We start from the raw sequence: 23,413 nt of genomic DNA, 5'->3' as shown, positions 1-23,413 counted from the left end.
AATTTTCTTTAAGTTTCAAGGACCCCATTTCAAACTTCAAAAGTAATATTGCATTCTATTATTTGAAGGTCTTTTAACGCTGGATATTGTATCATGTCGGGCGCATTACAGAGGTCAGTTTGGATAGCAATCGGCATCAATGGTGGGAAAATGTCACTGAGGAGAGAAATATATTCCAAATTTTTTTTTTTGCATGAGAATGCGATTTTTCATTCAGTTTTGAAACCCGTGATACAGAAAATTCTCTAAAATGATACGCTATATCGACTGACATCTCATTGCCGTGCGACAATAAAACAAAGTGATCGATGGGCATCGTGTAGCGCACCAAAATCAAATGAAATACACAATCGGAGGTAAAGTATTATTCGAGCGAAAATATATTTCACAGCCACACCTTTGTTGTAGTTTAGCAAAGGTGTGGCTGCGAAATATTTTTTCTTGTGAGATACTGCCGAGGTTTTTCTTGGAGAGGGGTATAAAAAGCTCTTCTAATATCCGAAGTCTGCACACAAACTTGCAAACTCTCGAACGTTTCGAAGTTGTCCAATCTGAAGAAAGATGCTCGCTAAGGTAAGCTCTAAATTAACTTTCCGTTCGAAATAGAGCAGCGCTTACCGGGCCCCGCTCTCACGGTAATCGATGTGAAAAAAGTATATACAGTCGAGTCCTGTTATAACGAACTCCAAGAGACAGGAGAAATCACTTCGTTATAACGAAATTTTGTGTTATAAAGGAATTCCAGATTTTAGCATTGTTCCTATGTAAACTTATCTGAGGGATTAGAAAAGTGTTCGTTAAAACGTGATTTTTCTCTCCCTATAACGGCATTCGTTAAAACGGAATTCGACTGTAGATAAAATATATATCGCTAAATTAACTTTTTTTTGTTTCCAAATCATAGAGGGGTTAAAAAGTAGATATTTGCCCTTTAGGTGACTAAATGCAATTTTGTTTCTCGTTGTGGCCCAAAGGAACCCAGACCCTGAATCAAACCGTGGGGGCCCCAAATTATTGAAGGCTTTCATCAATTCTGGAATAATTTCTTTCATTAATATTTTCACCAATTGAAATTATTTCTTTCATTAATATTTTCACCAATTGAAATTATTTCTTTCATTAATATTTTCACCAATGGAAATTATTTCTTTCATTAATATTTTCACCAATTGAAATTATTTCTTTCATTAATATTTTCACCAATTGAAATTATTTCTTTCATTAATTATTTTGAATTTACATAAGTGGAATGATTTCTTTCATTAATTATTTTGAATTTACATAAGTGGAATGATTTCTTTCATTAATTATTTTGAATTTACATAAGTGGAATGATTTCTTTTATTAGGTTCTAACTTTCATTAGCTTTGGAATTAACACTTTTATTAATATAAAGTTTCCTTCGGTTTTTTCACTAGTTTTGGTTTGAATTTAGATTTAATTGTCTGTTCATATTTTCAGCAGTCCGGTGTATTATGCAATTAATGTGTGTTTTCGGAAGGTGATCTCCTCTCCAATAAAATATATAATACCAGGGAACTCAAATATTATTGGGGTCTCGAAATTCTCAATAGACCCCAGGCCCTGCTAATATTTTCGTATCGAGCCCCGCGTATGGCCACCTCAAAAGAAGAGCCAGGGTGAAAACTTTCTGATTGAAAGTTAGAGGACAGGGAGGGAACCGTATAAAAATTTAAAATTTTCATTTTATCCACACTATTTTCACACTCGAAACTAGTAGAGAGAGTGATTCCTGAACAAATTTTTAGGCCGGTATTACACTACAAAAGTTTGATAAAATCCCTTTTATACAACTTAAAAAATCCAACCAATTAAGATCATAGCTTACATTCGAGAGAACGCAACCGATAAGCTTATTGGTTGAATTTTTCAAGTTTTATAAAAGGACTTTTCGAAAACTTTTACAGTGTAACACCGGCCTTAGCATTTTTTTTTTAAACTAGAATCATCTATCCACGATAGACGGTTGATGAGATGTAGGCCGAATTAGAACTTACAGGACACCCGGTGTATGCCGCAGTGTGAAGGAAACATTGACATTTCATAAATATTAACGTTCTCTCGCATGCAAAAACTTCATCCGACGCTTTCGGATTGAATTGGGATTTCCTTGCAAATATATTAGATTGCATTAAATTTTTTTATGGTTGAATTAAATTGTGTAATAAACTTTTTCAAATGATAGCTATTTTCAAAACAAAAAATAAACTTATGCCTATATAATATGCATTCATAAATTAATGTTTCAAATTAACAGCAGAGGATGCTACTAACAAAAAATGTCTGACGCGCATAAGCATATTTTTGATCTCTCGCTCTTCGGATTTCTCAATTGAATTGCAAAAAATGTAATTTGATTATTGATAACTTAATAATATATGATTATTGGTTACTTTTAATAATACAACCTCTGACAATAAAGTTCGGTGAATGAAGTCAGAACGGCCGATCTGGCAACACTGGCGAAGCAAAACGCTGCACATGCGTAGCAGCGTTGTTCAGTTAAGCGTCGTTTGTGTTCCGTGTAAGACTTGTTTTACAAAGTGCTTGTTTAGTGCGTTGGTTCTTAACTGAGAACAGGAAAATCCACAAGGAATTTTTACCTGAGGAAACGACGATGAATGTTGCAAGGTACATTGAAATTTTGACCCGTTTCATGAAACGCAGCGTACGACCTCAGTACGCACAGCAAGGTTCATGGTTTCTTGTTCACGACAATGCTCGCCCTCACACAGCCAATATCGTCAAACAATTCCTGGCAAAAAAGGGAGTGGTGCAAATTGAACATCCACCATACTCGCCAAATCTCAATCCTCCAGACTTCTTCCCATTCTCACGACTCAAACTCGCTTTGAAAGGAAAGAGATTTGACGATATTCCTGACATCCAACGAAACGTGACGAGGCTTTTGAACTCCATCCCAAAAGAAGACTTCTTGCAAAGTTTCCAGGACATGTATAGGAGATCTCAGCGGTGCATAGTAATGGGAGGTGACTATTTCGAAGGACAGTAAGGTAACTTTCGTTAACATTTCATCTACGTTAATGTTACAGGACTATTCACCGAACTTCGTCAGAGGTTGTATGTTTGAGAAGTTTAAAAATCCAATCCCCCTCCTCCACCTACAATCCTATAACGAAGAAAATCAGACTGAGGGCAATTGACCTGTTGCGGGAACAAGTTGAAAATTCTAACCCTTTCATTTTATAGTGCAATTGGCCGTGACTCTTCTGTGGCAAGTGTTGTTCACGGACTTTTTCCACTTGCGATTACAATGTTCGTCCACGGCTCCCCAGATTATTCAGACAAAGAACCACATCAAAACCATTGAACGCACACACATTGGTATAGACTATAGACTAAAGATATACTATTTATTATTATTATTCTGTGGTGCAGACAGTTGACCGTGTTGCCCCCCTGGTAGGTTTGGCGACACCCCTAGGAGTAGCGACACCTATTTTGGGAAACTCTGCGGGTTTAACGAAAGTAGCGATAGGGGACAGAGAGAATTCCAAACGAGATATAATGCAGCCTTTTCTACATATTCCCGATTAAGTTTACAATGATCGCGTTCAACTCTTTATTTATGTACTGATTTTACACAATTATTATTTTTTTATTATAAAAATTACAGGTTATTGTTCTTTTTGCCGCTGTCGCTGCAGTCAGCGCATCACTTCACGCAGCATCGACTGGAGTCAGCTCTATCTCAAGAAATATGGATGTAAGTTTACCTTGTCTTCTATCCCCGTGGGAAGTACGATGGGATATAATGTTTCTAAAACACCAATAATATTTAGAATTTGATAATATTTAATATTTGAACTTTATAGACGGCTGATGTTATAATAACTAATATCATTACATTTTGTGTTTCCCTCAGGGTCACAATAACTACGCCTTTCAGTACGGCATATCATCCGCAGGTGCCAAGAGATCTCGCTCGGAAGTTGGCACTGATCACGGCATGGTGAAGACCGCCTACGCAGTCGCTGACTCTCACATCGCTCCGGTCGCAGCTCCTGTTCTGGGTCACGTTGCTGGAGTTGGTCCTCTTGGCTATGGGGCTTACGGGCCCGGAGTCTATGGTTTGGGAGTCGGCTATGGCTATGGTCTGGGCTACGGTGCCGGTCACGGACTTGGTCTGGGATATGGTCACGGACTTGGACTGGGATATGGACATGGAAAACTCTACTAAGCCTGCAATTCTGACGAAGTGGAACTGATTGAACATTTGCTCAAATTCGACTGATGGGTCTCTGCTTTAAAAAATAAAATGAATGATTTATTTTAATGTAATTTATAATAAAGTTTGTGTTTGCATACATAATTCCGACTCATATCAGTCATTCCTATACTTTAATTTTTAAAAAAACAATGGGAATTAATGTTGCACAGGAAAAATTAATAAAAAAACCTTTATTCAAGTATTTTTTACCGATTCAGTAAAAAATATGAAAAAAAATTGCTCTTGAATCTTGTTCTCAATGCCTCTCGGTATATTGAAATAATTGGGATTATATGGATATTATACCGAGTTGAACTTCGAAAAAGTGTCGTTCTCTCCACTGGAAATCGAACCCAGGACCTCATGCATACCTGGTAAGCGAACTGACCATTATACCACAGAGAGTCGATCCTTTTTCCCTCGAGACACGCATAATAACGTATTTGCTGAGTAGAGACATTGCAGCCTCTACTAACGAGCGTCCGAGTGGCGTGGTAAGATGGTCGTCTACTGTCGTGAAGGTTGCCCACAGGTCCCGGGTAAGATACCGAGAGAAGAATATAGATAGCAAGATATTTTCCCCTAACCAGCTTCGGGCAACCACCGATAGATGGCACCTTCATTTCCAACCCAACTCGTTAATATAATGGTAGTAAATTGCAATATAGCGATGTCCCGAGTTGGTGTTTGCTGAAGCAGTAGTAGCTTCTCTTAACTTCAGCTATTGGTGTCCAGTTGGCAGCAGTAGAGATAATTATGGTGATGGATGATCATTTTCCATCATCATCCATCTCTGTCTTGTCAGTTATCCTTGAAAAATTAACTCCCGTATATTGTCGATGAATGATAAAATCATCAATTACAAAATAATGTTTATCATCAATGCATTTAACCAATTTATAAATTTTTATTGTTTGACGGGAATGTTTGCGCTCACACAATCTCATTAAATTTTTCAAGGGTTTTCAGTGAAATGCCCAAAATCAATCATAATTTCTTTTCCCAAACAAAAACCAAATTAAGCAATAAATCAAATCTAGTTCAATTCATTGAGTGTAATTTTTCTGAAGAAAATAAATCCAAGAAATTTCTTTTAAAAACATCAAAAATATAACAAAACAAGTAATTCATTAGAAAGGGAAAGAACATTTTCGTCATCGGCTGCTGCTACAAGGACATTACAAGAGGCTTTTTTTAGACAATTCTACGCATTCAATAACCACACAGAACTGCTAATCGTTTCATTTCGAAACACTGAATGATTGATTATATGAATAATAATTATTTTTGTATAATTTTCGTTTCCTAAAAATACATACAGGGTGTAAGTCCTTTATCATTTGAACCTTTAGTTATAGGAACATATTTTCAGTTATAAAAAGTATACATAGTATTCAAATAAATGGGCGATTGCGCTCTCCGCCGTTCACCAAAAAATTTGCATTATCGACATAGGCGGTAGGGGGTGGAAGTGGAAATCCCACCACAGCGTTCACTATACAACCTCCCCTTGTTCGAAGAGCCTGTATCCGCTTATGGTATGCCGTGTATAGGGTGTCCTGTAAATGATAATGCGGCATTCATTTATTTCATCAACCGTCCAACGTAGGGGGTGGTTTGCTTTCACTTTAAAAGGTGTTCAAAAATTACCCTGTACCAGTTTTGAAAGTAAAAATATAGTGTAGCAAAAAAAATCTAAATTTTTAAACGTTCCCCCGTTTTCTAATTTCCAATTAGAAAGTTGTTGCTCTGTCTCTCCTGAGGCCAAAACAAAAATCCAAGTTTCTAAGTGCAATATTCACTGCCATATTCGAAGTCTAAACTCGGAGAAAAGTTGGGACAGCCAAAAAGGGGAAAGAAGCGTTGTCCGTTAGTTTTTGCTGTTCTTTCATAACTTTTCTCCAATTTTTTAAACAAAAAATATCGTAGCAAATATTGCACTTAGAAACTTGGAATCTCTTCTGTCGTCCTCAAAAGATACAGGGCAAAAACTTCCTAATTGGAAGTTAGAGGATAAGGGGACCGTATAAAAATTTACATTCCTAATTTTGTGGCACTCTGTGTTCTTGCTCTTAAAACTGGCACAGGAGAATTTTTTAACGCCTTTTCAGCATTTTTTTAAATTTGGAATCATATATCTGCGACAGACTTTTGATCAGATAAAGGCCACATTAGCACTTATAGGGCACCCTGTATATTCCTATTTAAATGGAGTGCCGTCATGAAAAAAACTACTGAATTCCAATATTTTCATAATATATTCAGCAATGTACAGCTTTCGTGTTTTTTGATCTTTCCGCAATGGCGTTTACCATCTTCTAAATAATGATTTTAAAGACTTATGCACTTACACTGATTGGTTTATTTAAAAAACTCAATTAAAAAAAAAATTGATTGTGAACGTAATAGCATAACTTTTAAATATACATTAATTAAAATTTGATCTTATCAATTCCGAATATGTTTGGAACCCGATCATTTTCAATAAGCATTTGATTATGAAATTACAGAAAATATTAATTACATGAAAGTAAATTTTATCCTGGAAAGATGCGACGGGTATACCGATGCGGCATTTACTTAACGTTACTGCCTTAATGCTAATTAACTGCTAACGAAAAGCTAATGTAAAGTTTTTCCCCCACTATGGCACTTACTATAAGAAATAATTACTGGAAAATAATTAAAACAGAAAAATTTTACATAAAGCTTAACGTTGCGATCCGTACACAAAATGTCATCATTTAAGCCACTGATTCAAAGAATTTCAAGACCCTCCAAAATTAAGTCATGAATTTCCTAAAAGACTAGAAAATAGTATTTAAAATTGAATATTTCCAGTTAAAGTTGCATTTACAAGACAAACCCAACCGAATTTGCTCAAATTATAAAATATCTAGTTCGGCTCTTTGCTCATTATCTTCATACAGCATAAACACGCATGGATTATTCATTCACCTTTATCTAATTTCTATCACGAGGGTAAAGGCCGAGGATTAATCCAAAACGTTCATGTGATAAGAATAAGCAACATCAGAACTAAATATATTTAAAATTTGAAAAATAAAATAAGTTATATTAATCTCATGAATATAAAGGAAATAAAAATCAGATAAAATCTCTCACAAAATAGTTTGAATACAAGTGGATCTGCATTAGCATTTTCAAGAATTTCTGTACGTACGATATGGGCGTTGTTCTGTAGTTAGGCCAAACCTTACCCTAGGGCAAGGCCAATGCGTTATAGGCTTCGTCTAACACACACCAACGAAGGTGAAAAAAATCATTTTATAGAAAGAAGGAAACGAAAATGGAACCCACAAACTCGCTCAAGGTCTAATCTCTTCAATTAAGATGTCCTTCATTTCTTACAAGTTGAACGATATGGCAAGGAAAAAAAAAATGCAATATGCTATTTTTTTTAAAAAATTACAAATAAGTCTACAATTTCCCAGTCAAAACAGGAAATGAATTAAAATTCTGTGCACAGGTGCTGTTGTTGGTCCGAAAACAAGACCCCGCCCGTTTACAATAATTTTGACCACAGTTATCTCCAAGAAGAGAGCAACGTATTATGCAAATTATAAGGGGGAGAAAACACACGATACGCGGTTTATGACTATTATTACCTAGACCTTCAAGCGGTCAGATCCTTCTGTCGTTTCTTTGACTGGGATGGTCATTATGTGGACGTGTAATAAGAAAATGACGGGTTGTTGTGTCGTTAGTACCGTCACTGACATGTTCGGGGTCGTGTATCGATAATGGGTTTTTAACATGAAGATGATATTTATCTTCATTTTTAAAGATTTTTTTCTGTGATATCGTTAATGATATAATTAGTTTTAGGAAATAAGGGAATATTTCGATTTCTGATGATTGAAAAGCTGTCGAATTTGATTTTAAAGTATTATAAAAATTATTTTCACATTCTAGAATGCTCGACGTTTAAAGTTTAGCTACAAATGTTATGACATTATCAAAAATAGTTTGACGCTCGTCATAAACGACTAGCACGATTAGTCACAATTTTTTCATACTCATCCCATGTTATTTTGTATTCAGTATAACTCTTACATTAAATATGATAATTATTATATATGCATACTTACCAAGCATTTTGGTAAGTTTGATAAATTTCCCTAAATTAATCTCTTTTACAGGTGATTATGCACAGTACCCAAACATCATTGGTAAATTTGATAATTTTTTTTTTAAATTACAATTCAATTTTATTCCAGTTCAAGATGTGTTATAAATTACAATGTAATATATATTATTTGTGTCGTCCAGAAGCTGGGGCCTATACAGTCGACCGTAGACACTTTTTTATGATCGAACTATAAGTAAAACAAATATGTTAAATGTGTTAAAGAACATACATCCATACATCAAACAGTATAAATAATAATTACAAATATATATACATTCACGTATTTATATACAATTACTCCCCCCCCCCCTCCCCCACGGAAAAAGTTGAAATGACGGCCCTGAGAGAGAGAGAGAGTATAGCACCGATTGAAAAATTAAAATAACGCAAAAAGTTGTCGTTCTCTTTTCTTCGACAGAAAATCACCTGAAAAAATAAACAATGAAAGTGAATAAAATATAGGAATAGTTTAGAATAAATTAAAGTTACCTACGACGTGTTTATTACATGTTCAGAATTGCAATAACTTATTTTTTCAAAAAATATTTAAGGTATTCGAAAGAATAGAATAATCATTAGAGATGGTTGCGAAATATTAGAATAGTTAATGAGTTTTTCTGATTGGATTAGTGTGTCAGTAACAAAATTTGCATAAGTCACACTACCGCGAAGCCATTAGACGTATAAAGACAGGCTTGCAAACCGGTTTTAGTCAGTTGTGTGTTGAAAATGGGTCGAAAGAAAGATTTATCCACTTGATGACTTGGCAGTGTCATAGTGCTAAGAGAAGTGTGAAGATCACACGAGAATAGTCCAGATTATTCTAGATCTAGAAGGTTTCGTGTTTTTCTATATAGTGGCACCGCTTCCGCGGAATGAGGAGCAGATTGTAGAATTTTAGTTTGAAGACGGTATTATATATTTTTGTAGGTATCCTCGCGAAACCGCTGCTTATGATTAAGTGTGCATAGCTGTTTAGTAAAATAAATTTGTCTTGTCCGGTAGTTTGCTTCGTGCTTTGCCATCTCGAGTGCTCGTCAGAGACATTATCCGGAACAATACTTTTAATAATATTTCAACATAAGGAAGTATTTTACCGTGTTAGAAGGTTAGAAGGTAGGAGACCCCCCCCCCCCGCAACTAATTACTTGAAATGACTTTCCTAATCGCTTGTCATGGCTTCTTTAATCATCTGCCGCGTCTCCCTAAAGCACTCCTATCAAGCACGACCAATTCCCAATTTCAAACACAACACTAGATACGCACTCAGACTGTTAGGTACTTACACACACTTCTGGCACTGCTCGATTGGTAAAAGATTGTCTGTGGCGACAGACCAGAATTGTGTTCAGTTTGAATGAATGAATGCGTTTCTCCCCACATGATCTGTCATGGCCTTCTCCTCAGTCAACTTGATTTTCACGTGTTATCTAGTAAGAGCAAAACTATGTTTTAATTTTTGAAATAAGATGATTGCTAATTTTAAACAAATGTGTGGATTAAAATTTTATACCAACGTGTGGTATAAAATTATAAGTTTTTTATTTTTATGCTGCATAGCTGTGTAAATTGTATGATAATTATTTTGTAACCTTGAATATTTGTATCAGCTCATGGTGATATTAGTTCCCAACATGTATTGCCTTCATAGTAATGTTTATATGCGTTCCCAATAATATAAAAAAGGGGAATTTTTATAATGTAAATAATATATGAGTAAAAAAAATTCAAATGTGAATGTCCAGCACTGTCAATGGTGGCTCTGTTTGATTATTCCCGTCTCAGTGGAGGCTCTGTGTGTGTATATTGCATATTCCGTAAAAGGAAACAAAACTGCCCAGCACTGTGGACGGAGGCTTTGTTTCTTCGTTTCCCACACGAAGTGGAGGCGCTGTATACATTTTTGTATATATTGTGCATTTAGACCATTCTCAAATCTCTCCCATTTCAACATGCCAACTTCTTCTTACTCGCCCCACAAGTCTTTCCCACACTTCTTTTGAAATCCCAGGCTACGGTCTCCGGCCCTTATGTGCCACTGGGCGCACGTGCAATTTTTCTCCCCAGGCATTGGGTTTAGCTATCTGTTTTGGTCAAATGGCTTATACGTTATCGAGTTGATAGCTGTCTTCATGGGGAGAACGACGCAAGTGATTCGATACAAGCAAGCACGGGAAAAGGGGGGGGGAGGCGACCGCTATAAGTCTTTGCTAACTTTTTTTTTCCAATACAACTCTGCCTCCTTTGAGGTAACATAAATAAGTTGTTTTGCATCAGTCCGGGGTTTTGTGAGCGGTTCTATCTATCTATCTACTAAGTAGAACTTTAAAAGAATCAGAAAGATTAGATATTTATTCGTTTTCTGAACAATTTGTGGCCGTAACAAGTTCCCGAGTATTCGTACTCGTTCGAGCCGCGTTTAGTGGACAGTGCCAGGGCGGGACATTCCCGTTTCGGTTGCTTCGGTGGGAAGTTACGGGGAGGCCGATAGTCATTCATGTGACTCGTCCTATAGATGCGGCCGATGGCGAACTTCTCTGCTGGACAACTGTGGCGTTCGCAAACAAGTAATTGACTGCAGCAGCAGGTCCGATCCAGTTCGGCTCGTTTCCGTTCGCCATCCCAGTTATCATCCTGTACGGGAAGGAGGAGGAGGAAAAACAATATTCTTCAGAGATGTCACTAAGCATGCCGTATTTACCACTACCTGTTATATTCCATTTTCATGTCATCTTAGTGTTTGTAGAAACAATAAAATTAGGATACGATTGCTTGTTGGGAGCGCTGGGTGGCGTCTCCGTGTTCCTTTTGTTGGGAAAGGACAGCTAATGGTAGTGACAGCGGAGGGTGATCGTTCGGGGGATTTCTCTGATCATCGATCGGCCTCCTCCAATGTGGCACACGTCCATCTAGATAGGACGAACTTACTGCTCCTAAGGAGACAGAGCGGGGGACCCAGTCACCCAAATGGCGCAATGGTAAAATGTCCGTGAGGTCCGCTGGTCCGATTCTAGGGAATCACATAGAGAACAAGTCCTTCCCCTGCCAAACCTGAGGTGATCATCGATAGATGGCGCCTTCATTTTTGACCCACCTCGATCGGTAGTAGGGTGTGGTGGCCTAGGTCAATAACATACTCACCTAAAGTACCAAGGATGTTTAGAGGTGTCGCGAGTTCGATACCTGGTTCGTTCTTGTCAAAAACATTCCTGACAGGTGCAACAGAAACGTCGATAAGATTACAGAAAAGGATTGCTACCACAGGGAGTCCCCCATCGAGGGGTTAGCGCACCAACCTATGGATGAGTATAAAAAAAAGGCTGTACGTTCGGATTCGGCAATAAATTGTAGGCCCCGGTCTAATTAGCCCTCAAGTGCAGATAATGACCGACAAAAATGATCGATCGGTAGTAAATTGCTATATGACCGGAGTTGTGTCGTGGAGTAGAAGTCTACACACATACCATCTGTCATATACTATGGGATTGTGTCAACTCCGAGACAGTGGTCGGCCATCATGAATCGCTATGACCTACGTGAATTTTCCAGCTACAACTGCTCACAGAAACTACAGTAAAACCCCACAGAAACTACAGTTTTATAGTAATACCATAAAACTATAAAATAGGGCTGTCTTTCTTTCGTTAACACAGTAGTTCTCGACCTGTAGGCCCTCGCAGTCCTAGAATATTCTAGTGGGGCTACTAGTGGAAAATAAAGTGGAACCTTTCTTCAATCACTGCTGTGTTCGAAATGTTCGTGTAGCTTCAGCCGGGGGGGGGGGTGGTTATATCATGGCTGAGGTAAAACAAGTTCACCAATATTGCTTTATCCACCAATCGCAGCATCGCAATGAAAACGTTATGGCAGCGCCAGCAACGGGTAAATTCAGAAACAAGCTGTTAATCGTACACCCTGCATTTTATAAGCCCCAGATTTACGTATCTCTAGTGATTTTTTTTTCGTGCAACGCCTTCTGTTAAGAAAAATGTGAACTAATTTTTTTCTGTACTAAAGGGGAAATCCCCGCTCGTCAAAATAACTTTTTCGCAAACCGTACTCACATTCCTCCAATTTTTAGAAAATTTACAAATTCATGGGACACCCTTGGTCAGGGACCCATATGTCAGGGATGCACACAACAGCTTTATTGAGCTCTCCAGGTGATGCGGTATTTCGCTGGCCATAAACTTCAATATAAATTGATCACCAAACGAACTCGTATTTACGGGTAGTTTGGTACTCGTATTTTGTAATAATTGGCAACTTTACTTGCATTTGACTGTTGTTCTTCCCTTATAGTTTGCAATTTTACTAGCCTTTGATAATTTCTTTTTTAGCTATAATTGACAACTTTACTCGGCTGACAACATTTTTGGCAATAATTTACTTCTTGATGCTTCGTATGAATTCTGATCATCCTTATTTTTGTGAAGAAAATACGATCAACCAAAGTATTTACATGTTATATATCCATACGGTGGAATGTATTTAAACTTTTCTACCGGAAAACTTTCCGCGGGCCAGAGGTTGTGCACCCGGCATATAAGACCCTCACTTACATATTTCCAGTGATTTGCTTTCGTGCAGTGATCTCTCTATCGGCAAAAATTTCAACTAAATTTTTATGTACCAAAAAAACAAAAAATTCCCCCTTCATGAGAAAAATGAAATTTTCACAAACTACATTCAAATATTAAAATTTCTTCAAATTTTTTGAACTGTTTACGAATTAATGGCGCACCCTGTACATCAAAATGAATTAAGTGATAAAACTGACCTCTGAAACGAGTTTGACCCGACGCGTTTCGAAAACCGGCCCGCTGTAATCATCCCTCGTGGTAGTAAGGTAGGCGAAAGGGACCCTGTACGGCTTCAGGTTGTTCTGGGGCACCACCTTGCCAAGCACGTCGTACTCGAACGGCAGCGGTGCCGTAAGTCCACCTTTGAGGTCCCACTCCACGAAGTCTCTGCCGTAATTCGTCTTATCGTCCATGGCTATCGTTGGCTGCTCGTACTTCTTCTCGTACTTCGACGCGTAGCTCGGCAGCTGGATGACTGGGACCGGCACCCCGTACGAAATCTTGTAGACGGTCGCATCCAGCAGGGAAGGCATATATGGTGGTTCCTTGGGGAGACGCGATACGAATTTCTCGGCGGGTGGCGGGCCACAGTCTTTCGCTTCGAACTTGCCGCATGGATATGGTGCCAACGGTTCGTCAACCTCTTCGGGGACGGCTCGTACGAACTGGAATCGCATTCCACATATTACGAGATTTCATGAATGAATATCTGTACACGTGAATATGATTGTATGATGTCATACCGTATGCCTGACTTAGCATACGATCTTTGAAAATGTACAGGACTCCGGGTCCTTTAGGTCACACGTCAGACAGGCCTCATACCCGTCATTTGGGGGGGGGGGGCGCTGCTCCCCTCTGAATTTTGAAAATACACTAAAAATGATTATATATATATATATATATATATATATATATATATATATATATATATATATATATATATATATATATATATATATATATATATATATATGCATACAATGGGTACATGTTCTTTGCCCTTCCCGGAAAAAGTTGAAATGACGGCCCTGACGTCAGACCCCTCTCGATTTATTTTTTGTGCAATCTATATTTATACTTGTACATGCTACTTTGAATCTCCTATTTTAATGCATATTGACAAAGGGGTCCCCGAACTCCTTTTATAACCTTATCTTCGTTATGCCTGACCTTGCCCAACTTTTCTCAGATTTTCGAACTCGAATATCTCATCAAATATTGCACTTAGGAACTTGGAATTTCTTTTGTTAGCCTGAGGAGAGACCAGAGAAGAACTTTCTATTTGGATGTTGGAGGACGAGTGGACTGTATGGAAATTTATATTTCTTATTCTGTTATGAACTGAATTTTCATTCTCAAAAGTAGTAAAGGGTGTTTTTTGAACGTCTTCTGAGCATTTTTTAAATCTGAATCCTAACTCTACGACGGGCGGTTGATGGGGTGAAACCGCATTAGCACTTACAGAACACCCTTTATAATTCGTATTATTATATAGAAGCAAAATACTTACTCGTACTGTGGTGATTTCATCGTCGTCAGGTTCAGTTTCGACTTCTTCTGGGCGACTCTGAGCGACTGGCATAGGCTAAATGGAGACATCGGGAAAAATACCAAATCACTTGATAGTGGTTTTTGCACGTTTATGATATTGATTTGATTATTAAATCAACAAACATTCAAAATTTGCCTTCAAGAAAGTTGTGTATATTCGAAGGTTTTTCCTACAGCTGGCTGATGCGAAAATAAATTTAGGACAGAAAATTCAACTCTTTAAGGAATCGCACCTACGTCCTCTCGCATGCCGGGCGAGTACGATAGACCACTACGCACACAGAAACAACGAACTTCTTTCTTTAGAGCTCATTTGCACCGAAGGGGACCGTACACGGCCGGTCAGACCCAACTCAGCTATTAGCTCACATCTGCTGACATTTGCCTCCAGATAGAACTTATCTGAAGGCGTGTGTGTGGGTGAGCGCGCGTGCGTGATGTCACGCTCCACTGTTCATGCTAAGATTTTTAGCAGCTGGCTGATAAGATGAATCCAGGAGAGAAAATTCTGGAAGAAGAACAAAAGATAAATTCAACTGCGAAAGGAAGTTCGTTAATTCTGTAGCGTAGTGGTCTAACACACTCACTGGGCATGCGAGAGGACGTGGGTCCGATTCCCCGCGGAGGTAGTTGAATTTTCTTTCATGAATTCATCTTTGCATCAGCAAGCTGCTAAAAATTTCGTATGCGTTGACATCATTTATCCAGAAAAATTCTGTTCGTTGTGCACATAATATGTGTGTCTGGTATGTATGCGGAGTGTTACTGAACTCCACGCAGTGGCCAAAAATCAAATATCAACGCATATTACACTGTAAGCTTGAGAGAAACGCATTGTTCTAGGTCGGGTGGCCCTCGGAGCTTCTTTTCGTGGCCCGCCAATCGTTATCAAAAAATGGTTGAAAACATTGAAAAACGGTTAATTCTCAAATCAATGACAGATATAATTGCGGAATCTTTTTGAAAGAAATATTTCTAGAATAAATGAAAAAATAATTCATTGGAAAATTGATAAAAGAAACAATGAAAGAAATTATTTTAAATTTCTCGAAACAATTAATTTCAGAATCAGTGAAAAAAAAACTATAAATGAATAAAAGAAAAATAATTTCGTAATTTCTGTTAGAAAAATTTCACAATGAATAAAAGAATAATCGCATAATTATCAAGATGAATGATTCCAAGATATGTTGAGAATGGAGATAATTTCCGAATTATCGGAATAAATAATTAAAGAATTCTTTAAACTGATTTTAGATTAAAATTATTCTGAGAATTAATTTATTTATTCAATAATTAATCGAAAACTTTTTCAGAATTAGTCAAAAATATTGTTTTAGAACTAATTAAAAAATTTATAATTACTTCAATAAAATAAAGAATTTCAGAATGAATAGAAGTGTTATTATTTAACGCGGGGTCCTACTGGTTCCTTCTATTAAAACGTCCCTAATATCACTTAAGTTTGTGGCCCGTGGGCTTCGTGGGAAATTCCAATTCGGCTCGCGATGTCTGAAATGTTGAAGACCCCTTTCCTAAGTTGTTTCTGTTGGACTGGACAGAAGTTAGGCGATACTAGGGTGAACAAAAATTAAATATAAGCCGAGTTTTTCATCATACCATATTAGTCCATCAATGGACATTCCGCTTTATAATGGCAATGACATGTTTCAAAGTTGCAATGCCGAAGTGCATTGAACAGCACAAAGTGGCTGGAAGAGTCACTTCAATACTTGGATTGACCACCACCTAGTCTCAACAATGACTTATAGACCTGGCATTATTAGAGATTGACTAATTGAGTGACGTAATGATTCATCACTCATTGCGACCAACCATGATGCTCTAAATAACTTATAATACAGGGTGCTTCAAAAAAAGAATAATCCAATTTAGAAAATCATAACTGTTCAGCTTTTAATCCGTTTTGATCGAATAATGGACAGGTAGGGAGAAATCTCGAGTTCTACGCAGTTGCCGACAGGTAACGCTAACTCTCTTCCTTCGGCTGCCACTTCAGTGTTTGTCAATATTGGCTTTTCCCACAGGTAGAAACTAATTTGGATGACTTCATTTTCCAGCAGGACGGGACCCCCCCCCCCCACACTGGAACTTGGACGTTCGAGAATTTTCGAACAATCGCATTCATGAACGATAGATCGTCCGTACGGGACCAGATGATTCAGTTAAACATCACTGGCCTTCAAGATCGCTGGACCTCACAGTGTGCGATTTCTTCTTGTGTGGGTTTATAAAAGACTACGTTTATGTGCCTCCCCTTCCAGCTACATTAGTCGAACTGAAGATGCGCATAACAGCAGAAGTGGATACAAACATGCTCGCAAAAGTTTGGAACGAATTTGACTACCGTTTAGACATATGCCGTGCAACCCAAGGTGGCCATATTGAGCACCTTTAATTTGGTTTGTAAAAAAACTTTGATTAGCCACGTAATATAAAATTAATTTGAAGTGTCTATGTGTTCAATATTTTTCGTAATATACGCATTTCAAATCGGGTGATTCTTTTTGAAACAACCCCGTACAACAAACGAACGTAGGGTTTGTTTATACGCCACCAGGGGACATCAGGCACGTCTGCTCTCTCCTAGTTACGGCCCTGTCCCTGATCTACCAGGCATCTTGATGGAAAATCAAGCAAATTACATTTCGTGACACTACTGGGAAGAGCCGTTATTTTCCGCACTTCATCCGCAAAATTTTATGGTAAGAAATACCAACCTGTACAGGGTTCTTCAGGTACCAGTCTCCTTCAAGCGGTGTGAACATCTTAATCGATGACAAAGGACGGCGTTCGCAATATGCCTGGAAACGTATATATAAAGGAGTGAAAAAACACAAACATGACACTTTTATAACATTTTTAAAAGATGAGCATGATATTATACCTGTCTTATAGAGAGAGATATTCAACGACGTTTTTACAAAAACACTCATATCTATAATTTAGATATGAGGGAATTTAGGGGGAACCGACAATAAATCAAAGAAAAAAAAGATTTTGATTATAACCCCGTATGATGAAAACCTGCAAATGATTTGTAACTTTCAAAAAGTTTTACACACAGTTTGTGCCATACTGTGTGTGCATTTTCGTCAGAGTTGCGCGTATATTCTCAAAGACATAAATTGTTTTCCAGGAAAATTCCAGTTTTCATCGCATGTTTTTTGCTTATAGCATGTGTAGTTTTCAACCTATTTTTATGAAATTTACAGAAAAATTGAAGCTACACAAGAGACCCTGTATAATAATTTAGAATTTGACAATCTATTATTTAATGAGATATGAGTACTTTTAGTAAACGTATTTTAATTGCGCATGCACAGGAAAATAGCGACTTTATTTTTTCATAATTTGATTCACAGAGATATACTGTATAACGTATTCTTGGCCAGCAACTTAAATTACAGCTCACGATATCGCGTATATCTTTCTGAATTTTCATGACCTTCAGCTGGAATTTATAAGTTGATCTATTTGCCAATGAAATAATGTTAAAAATAAAATTTATATTTCTTGCGCATGCGCAATAAATAATCATTTACTAAAAATACTCGTATCTCATTGAGTAAACATTTTTCACATTTTAAATTTCTACATACCGTACTGTGTCTTCTGTATAGCGTCATGTTTTCCGTAAACTTCATAAAAAAATTAGTTGAAAACTACGCATGTTGTAAGCAGAAAACATGAGATTAAAAAATTGGAATTTTCATAGAAAACATTTATATCTTCGTGAATATAAGTACGATTCCCACACAAATGCACACAGGTATTACCTAATGTTTTTGTTATGTTTTATGAAAGTTACAAATCATTTGCAATATTTTAGCATACAGGGTTGATGAAAAATCTTTTTTTTTCATTTGATTATTTGTTGGTCTCCTAAATGCACTCGTGACTAAATTTTCACTGGAAATCGTGAGTACAAGCATAGAGTTCACGTTATTGAAATTTCAGAACGATTTGCCCAGTATTGTTCTAGAAATCCAACCTCCCAAAAGCACATTGACTTCTGGCAACATAGTTTTTATTGACCAGACGAGCTCAATATTTTCATCATCCACATGATTGAACACTCTAGGTCTCACTAGGTCACTCATTTAGTCGATCACTTTCCAAATTTGAACGGGGCAATCCATCATCTTCCATATATCATCATGTTATTAACGATTCGGATGCCGTTGAATGCTGATGGCACTGCCTAATACAGACATATTCAATGTTTGCTTGCGAGCACCATGAAGCAGCAAGAGTGCTCAATGACGACTTCGTACTCGCGAGCACTTGATCAATGCTTCAATATTAAACTTCCTGTAGAAATCGCATTCAAGAGTGACAATTATGAAGATTTTAGGCATATGTATATCAACGCTTTGTCGAAAGGCATATATATATATATAATCTCAACCCATGACCCGCAGGTCAAATGTGGCCGTCGGTATCATCCCCCTTGAATGTGACCCGAGACCTCATACCTAATTTTGCAACAATGAACTCATCGGCACCATTCCAGATCACTTAAGGGAGTCGTGGCATATTTGGAGATCACTTGAGTGACTCGCGGTGGTGTTCCACATCATTCAAGTTCCCCGCGGTATAGCTCCAGATCACTTAAATGCATCACTTGAGTGACCCCCGCGGTGGTGTCCACATCATTCAAGTTCTCCGCGGTACAGCTGCAGATCACTTAAGTGCATCACTTGAGTGAACCGCGGCGTATTCACAGATCACTTAGTGACTCATAACAGTTTCAGACCATTTAAGTGGCCCTCGGCACACTTAAAGACCACTAAAGTGACGCGTGGCACAGTTCCAGATCACTTAAGCTGCCCACTTAAAGTTTCACATCATTCAAGCTACACTCGGCACAGCTCTAGATCTCTCACGTGGCTTGCGGCATATTCTCAGATCGCTTGAATGACCCGCGGTGCAGTTTTAGCGCTTGAGCAGCCAGCGTGGCAGTTCCATATCCCTCAAGTGGCTCACGGCACATTTCCAGATCATTTGAGTGACAGTAATTCGACGTTCTGGAAGCATCTGCGGTAGACATTATGACAGGCGTCTTTAACCTTTCTCGAGTAGCGAGAACACCTTATGTGACGCGTATATGATGTAGTATCTGTGTATCGGGTACAGTTCAACATCGTTCAAGTGCCCGCTACACATTTTCGGATCTCTTAAATGACCCACATCACACACTTACCTTACAGATTACTCAAGTGATTCGCGACACATTCACAGATCACTGCAGTGACGTGTGGCACAGATTCCAGAACACTTACGCGGCCTGCGTTGCAGTTCCACATCACTCAAGGGGCTTGCGACATGATTTCAAACCAATGAAGTGGTCCGTAATATCTGAAGGTTTGAGCACTCTCTTCTAAGGGGTGCTCACAACGCGAGAAGGGTTTGAAGACCCTTGTCAGAATGCCAATATACAGTCGGCCCCTGGTATTCGCGATTTCCGTATTCGCGGTTTTTTTTTCTTCATTGGAAAATTCTTTTGGCAACACTCAGCAATTGTCGTTCACGTGTTTTATTTACAAAATTTGAGTTGTGCTTGTTTAGGATGGCTCATTCTTCTAAATGCTACTGATAATGCTTTGAAAAGGTAAATAACAGTGAAAACTTGACAAGAAAAATTGGATATATTGACTATGCTTGGCGAAGTCAATACCTGCTGTGGTCCGCCATTACGGATTAAACGAATCTACGGTGAGATATATCAGGAAAAAGGAATCTGAAATTTGTTCAGCTGTATTTACACCCATGGCAGTCAAAACTTTGCAGCGCCTATGGGATCCATGTGTTTCACGTACAGAAAATGTTTGTTTTTTTTTGGGTACAAGACTGACACAAAAAAAGGTATTCCAATTGATTGTAATATTATAACAGAAAAGGGGGAAAATTTTATTCTTCCATAAGGAAAGGGCTGGTGAAATGTCTATTTCATCAGAATTTTATGCAAGTAAAGGTTGTTTCATAGGTTTAAGAAACGATTCGGATCACACAAAGTAAAAGGCACTGGCGATCAAGCCTCTGCCGATCAGGAGGCAGCTAGAAAATTTCCAAAGACTTTGTAGAAAATTATTGAAGAGAAGGGTTATACTTATTAGCAGGTGTTTAACGCTGACGAAATTACACTATTTTGGAAGAAAATGCCGCAAAGAAGTTAAGCAAGAGAAAAAAATCGAGCTCCTGGTTTTAAAGCAAGTAAAGATAGACTTACTATGTTGTTTTGCGCAAATGCGAATGGGTACATGATAAAGCCCACCATCATTTTCAAATCGTCGAATCCGTGAGCATTGAAGGGAAGGATAAGCCAAAGCTCCCAGTATTTTGGACGAACAATGGACTATGAAAACACTTTTCCTGGATTGGTTTAAACGGTTTTTCGTTCCGGAAGTCAGGAGGTACAGTACCTTGATAGTGAATACATGCTATTCTCAAAGTTCTTTTGATATTGGGTTGACCGGGTAGGAGTTAATGCAGTTGACTGGTCCTGAAGCTGAAGCAGCACCAGATAAAGAAGATCGAGATAATGAAGTAGAAGTTCATCACAAGTAACATAGCGGAAGGGAATCGCGAGCTCAAATCAGCAATATACTATTTTCATAACATAGATCCCTCTATTTTACGTTTTTCACATGTAGAAAAATTAGTAGAGGAAGCCTTGTGTGTGTTAACATACTCCAACATACTTGATGATATGAAGAAGGCACGGCAAACATAAAAATCACAACATTCTTTCAGAAAACATCGCTAACAAAAAATCGCTGCACCCTCTGTTACTTTCCCTTCTACCTCTGCTCTTTCTCATGATGTTCAATAAACGAGATATACAATTTAAAAAAACCTATGCTTTCTGTCACTCCCGGAACGTAACCCCGTGGAGCTGACTAATTCACGGCATGAAAGCCATAACGTCGAAATTGATTAATGTAATAATCATTCATTAATATAACATTACAACTATGCATTCGGTACATTAAAACATACAATGTTTATTACTTATAAACTAATAATTTAAAATTTTTTTAATGACTAAAATTAAAACTACTAGAGACAAATTTATTGTTAAAATAGATTTTAAATTATAGAAAAGAATTTATTGTAGATCCGAAAGTTTTTTTGTTAAATGTTGAAATAAACTCATCTACACATAGATGACTAATTTCACATATAGATGACGACACTCTCCAAAAATTCGCAGAAAATAAGAATGTATGTTGCCTCTAAATTATATGCTGTTTGTTCACGAGCATCTAATTATTTTCTTAGGTCATACTCATAATGCGGCCATGTTCAACCTGTTGCTTACGGACACCATGCAGCAAGAGTGTTCAATGCTCATTCCCGATTACGTGCTCGCGAGCACTTGATCAACACTTCAGTTGAACTCCGAGTAAAAATTTCATTATCGGCAAGAATGCTGATTATGCAGATTTCGGACAAAATTTAGTCCCGAATGCATTAAGGAACCGACAAAAAAAAATTAAATAAAAGATTTTTGATCAACCCGGTATCTTGTCAACCCGGTGACTTGTAACTTTGGAAGACAATATATACTAACTTCCTGCAATATACTCCTGTGCATATTCGTGAGAATAGCGCCTATATTCATGAAAATATAAAACGTAAAAATTCCAGCTGAATGCCATCAAAAACGATTCAGAAAGGTATACGGGATACCGTGAGCTGTAATTTCGAAATTTGACGAAAGTGACTGAACAATAAAATATTTTTCACAAATTGGTAATGCGATTGTTTTCTGTTATTTCATTTTTAGCAGAAAATAATAGTATACCAATTTATAGAAAATCCCTTATTATTACTTTCAACAAGTTTCGAAATTACAGCTCACAATATCGCGTATATCTTTCTAAATTTTCGCTACATTCAGCTGAAATTTTCATATAAGTTGCAACATATATCTGGCAATGAAATTATGAAAACAAATATGTATATTTTTTTGCCCCCATGCGGGATTAAAAATCATTTACTAAAAATGTTCATATTTCATTCAATAATAAATTGTCACATTAGAAATTCCTTCACAGGATGTATAATGTATACTGTACATATTTACTGTACATTTCATAAAAATTTGTTGAAAACTCGACATGTTTTAAGCAAAAATCATGCGATGAAAATTGCTATTTTTTGTAAAAAACATCTGCATTTTCCTATATTTACGTGCAACTCTTACGAAAATGCACACAAGTATGGCAAAAAATCCATACAATATTCCTTCAAAGTCGCAAGTCATTTTCAGCACTATCCGATACAGGGTTGATCAAAAACTTTTTTTCTCTCTTATTTAATATTTTGCCGGTCCGCTAAACGCACTCGTGTTTCAGTTTTCACTGGAAAGGGTGAGTAACAATATGTATGACCGAAATTTCAAAATTATTCGCTCGGTATTTTTGTAGAAATTCAAGAGAAAATGTCTAAACTCCAAAAGGTACACACTTTTATAAACATTGTGCATGTTGATGATGCAAATGAATCAGTCCACTGCCTGAGGAATGTCTGCAATTGTTCTGAAGCGATTGCCTAGAAATCGATTTCTTAATCTTTAACAGAAGTTTGTAGTTTTGACACATGATTGGGGGGGGGGTGGTCCCAAACTTCGAGAGAAAACCACTCTTTCTAACCAGAACGTTCGAGAGAAACCCCCCGAGGTAAGCTGGTTGTATTCAGGAATGGCTTCGAACTTCCTGCACAAGACCCGATACCGATGATACTGATTGTATAATAGGACGGCTTCCGACACCTTCTCCAACCTTCGAAATCGTAAAGCAGTTGTCTGCAACCTTTCAGACGCGGCTGGCCGAACCGGAACTT

The 23,413-nt window shown here is 37.6% G+C and overlaps 1 protein-coding gene across 1 annotated transcript; it reads left to right on the top strand.

Moving 5' to 3' along the window:
* Nucleotides 1-481: 481 nt before the first annotated feature.
* LOC149068679 (uncharacterized) lies at nt 482-4,267 on the top strand. Its single transcript, XM_089251335.1, has 3 exons — nt 482-573; nt 3,659-3,748; nt 3,908-4,267. Exons 1-3 carry the CDS (start codon nt 562-564, stop codon nt 4,220-4,222), a joined length of 417 nt encoding a protein of 138 aa, XP_089107461.1. The 5' UTR covers nt 482-561; the 3' UTR covers nt 4,223-4,267.
* Nucleotides 4,268-23,413: the final 19,146 nt, after the last annotated feature.

Source organism: Pholcus phalangioides, unplaced genomic scaffold (genome assembly GCF_987345545.1).
Source record: "Pholcus phalangioides strain wild (caught in Gottingen) unplaced genomic scaffold, Ppha-v1.0 ptg000024l_1, whole genome shotgun sequence".
NCBI lineage: Eukaryota > Metazoa > Arthropoda > Arachnida > Araneae > Pholcidae > Pholcus > Pholcus phalangioides.
This window is presented reverse-complemented; position numbering and strand designations above follow the sequence as displayed.

Excerpts from the sequence above, each read along its gene's own strand:
- LOC149068679 (XM_089251335.1), top strand. Across the intron at positions 3,749-3,907 it reads CTATCTCAAGAAATATGGAT|GGTCACAATAACTACGCCTT; the intron begins GTAAGTTTACCT and ends TGTTTCCCTCAG.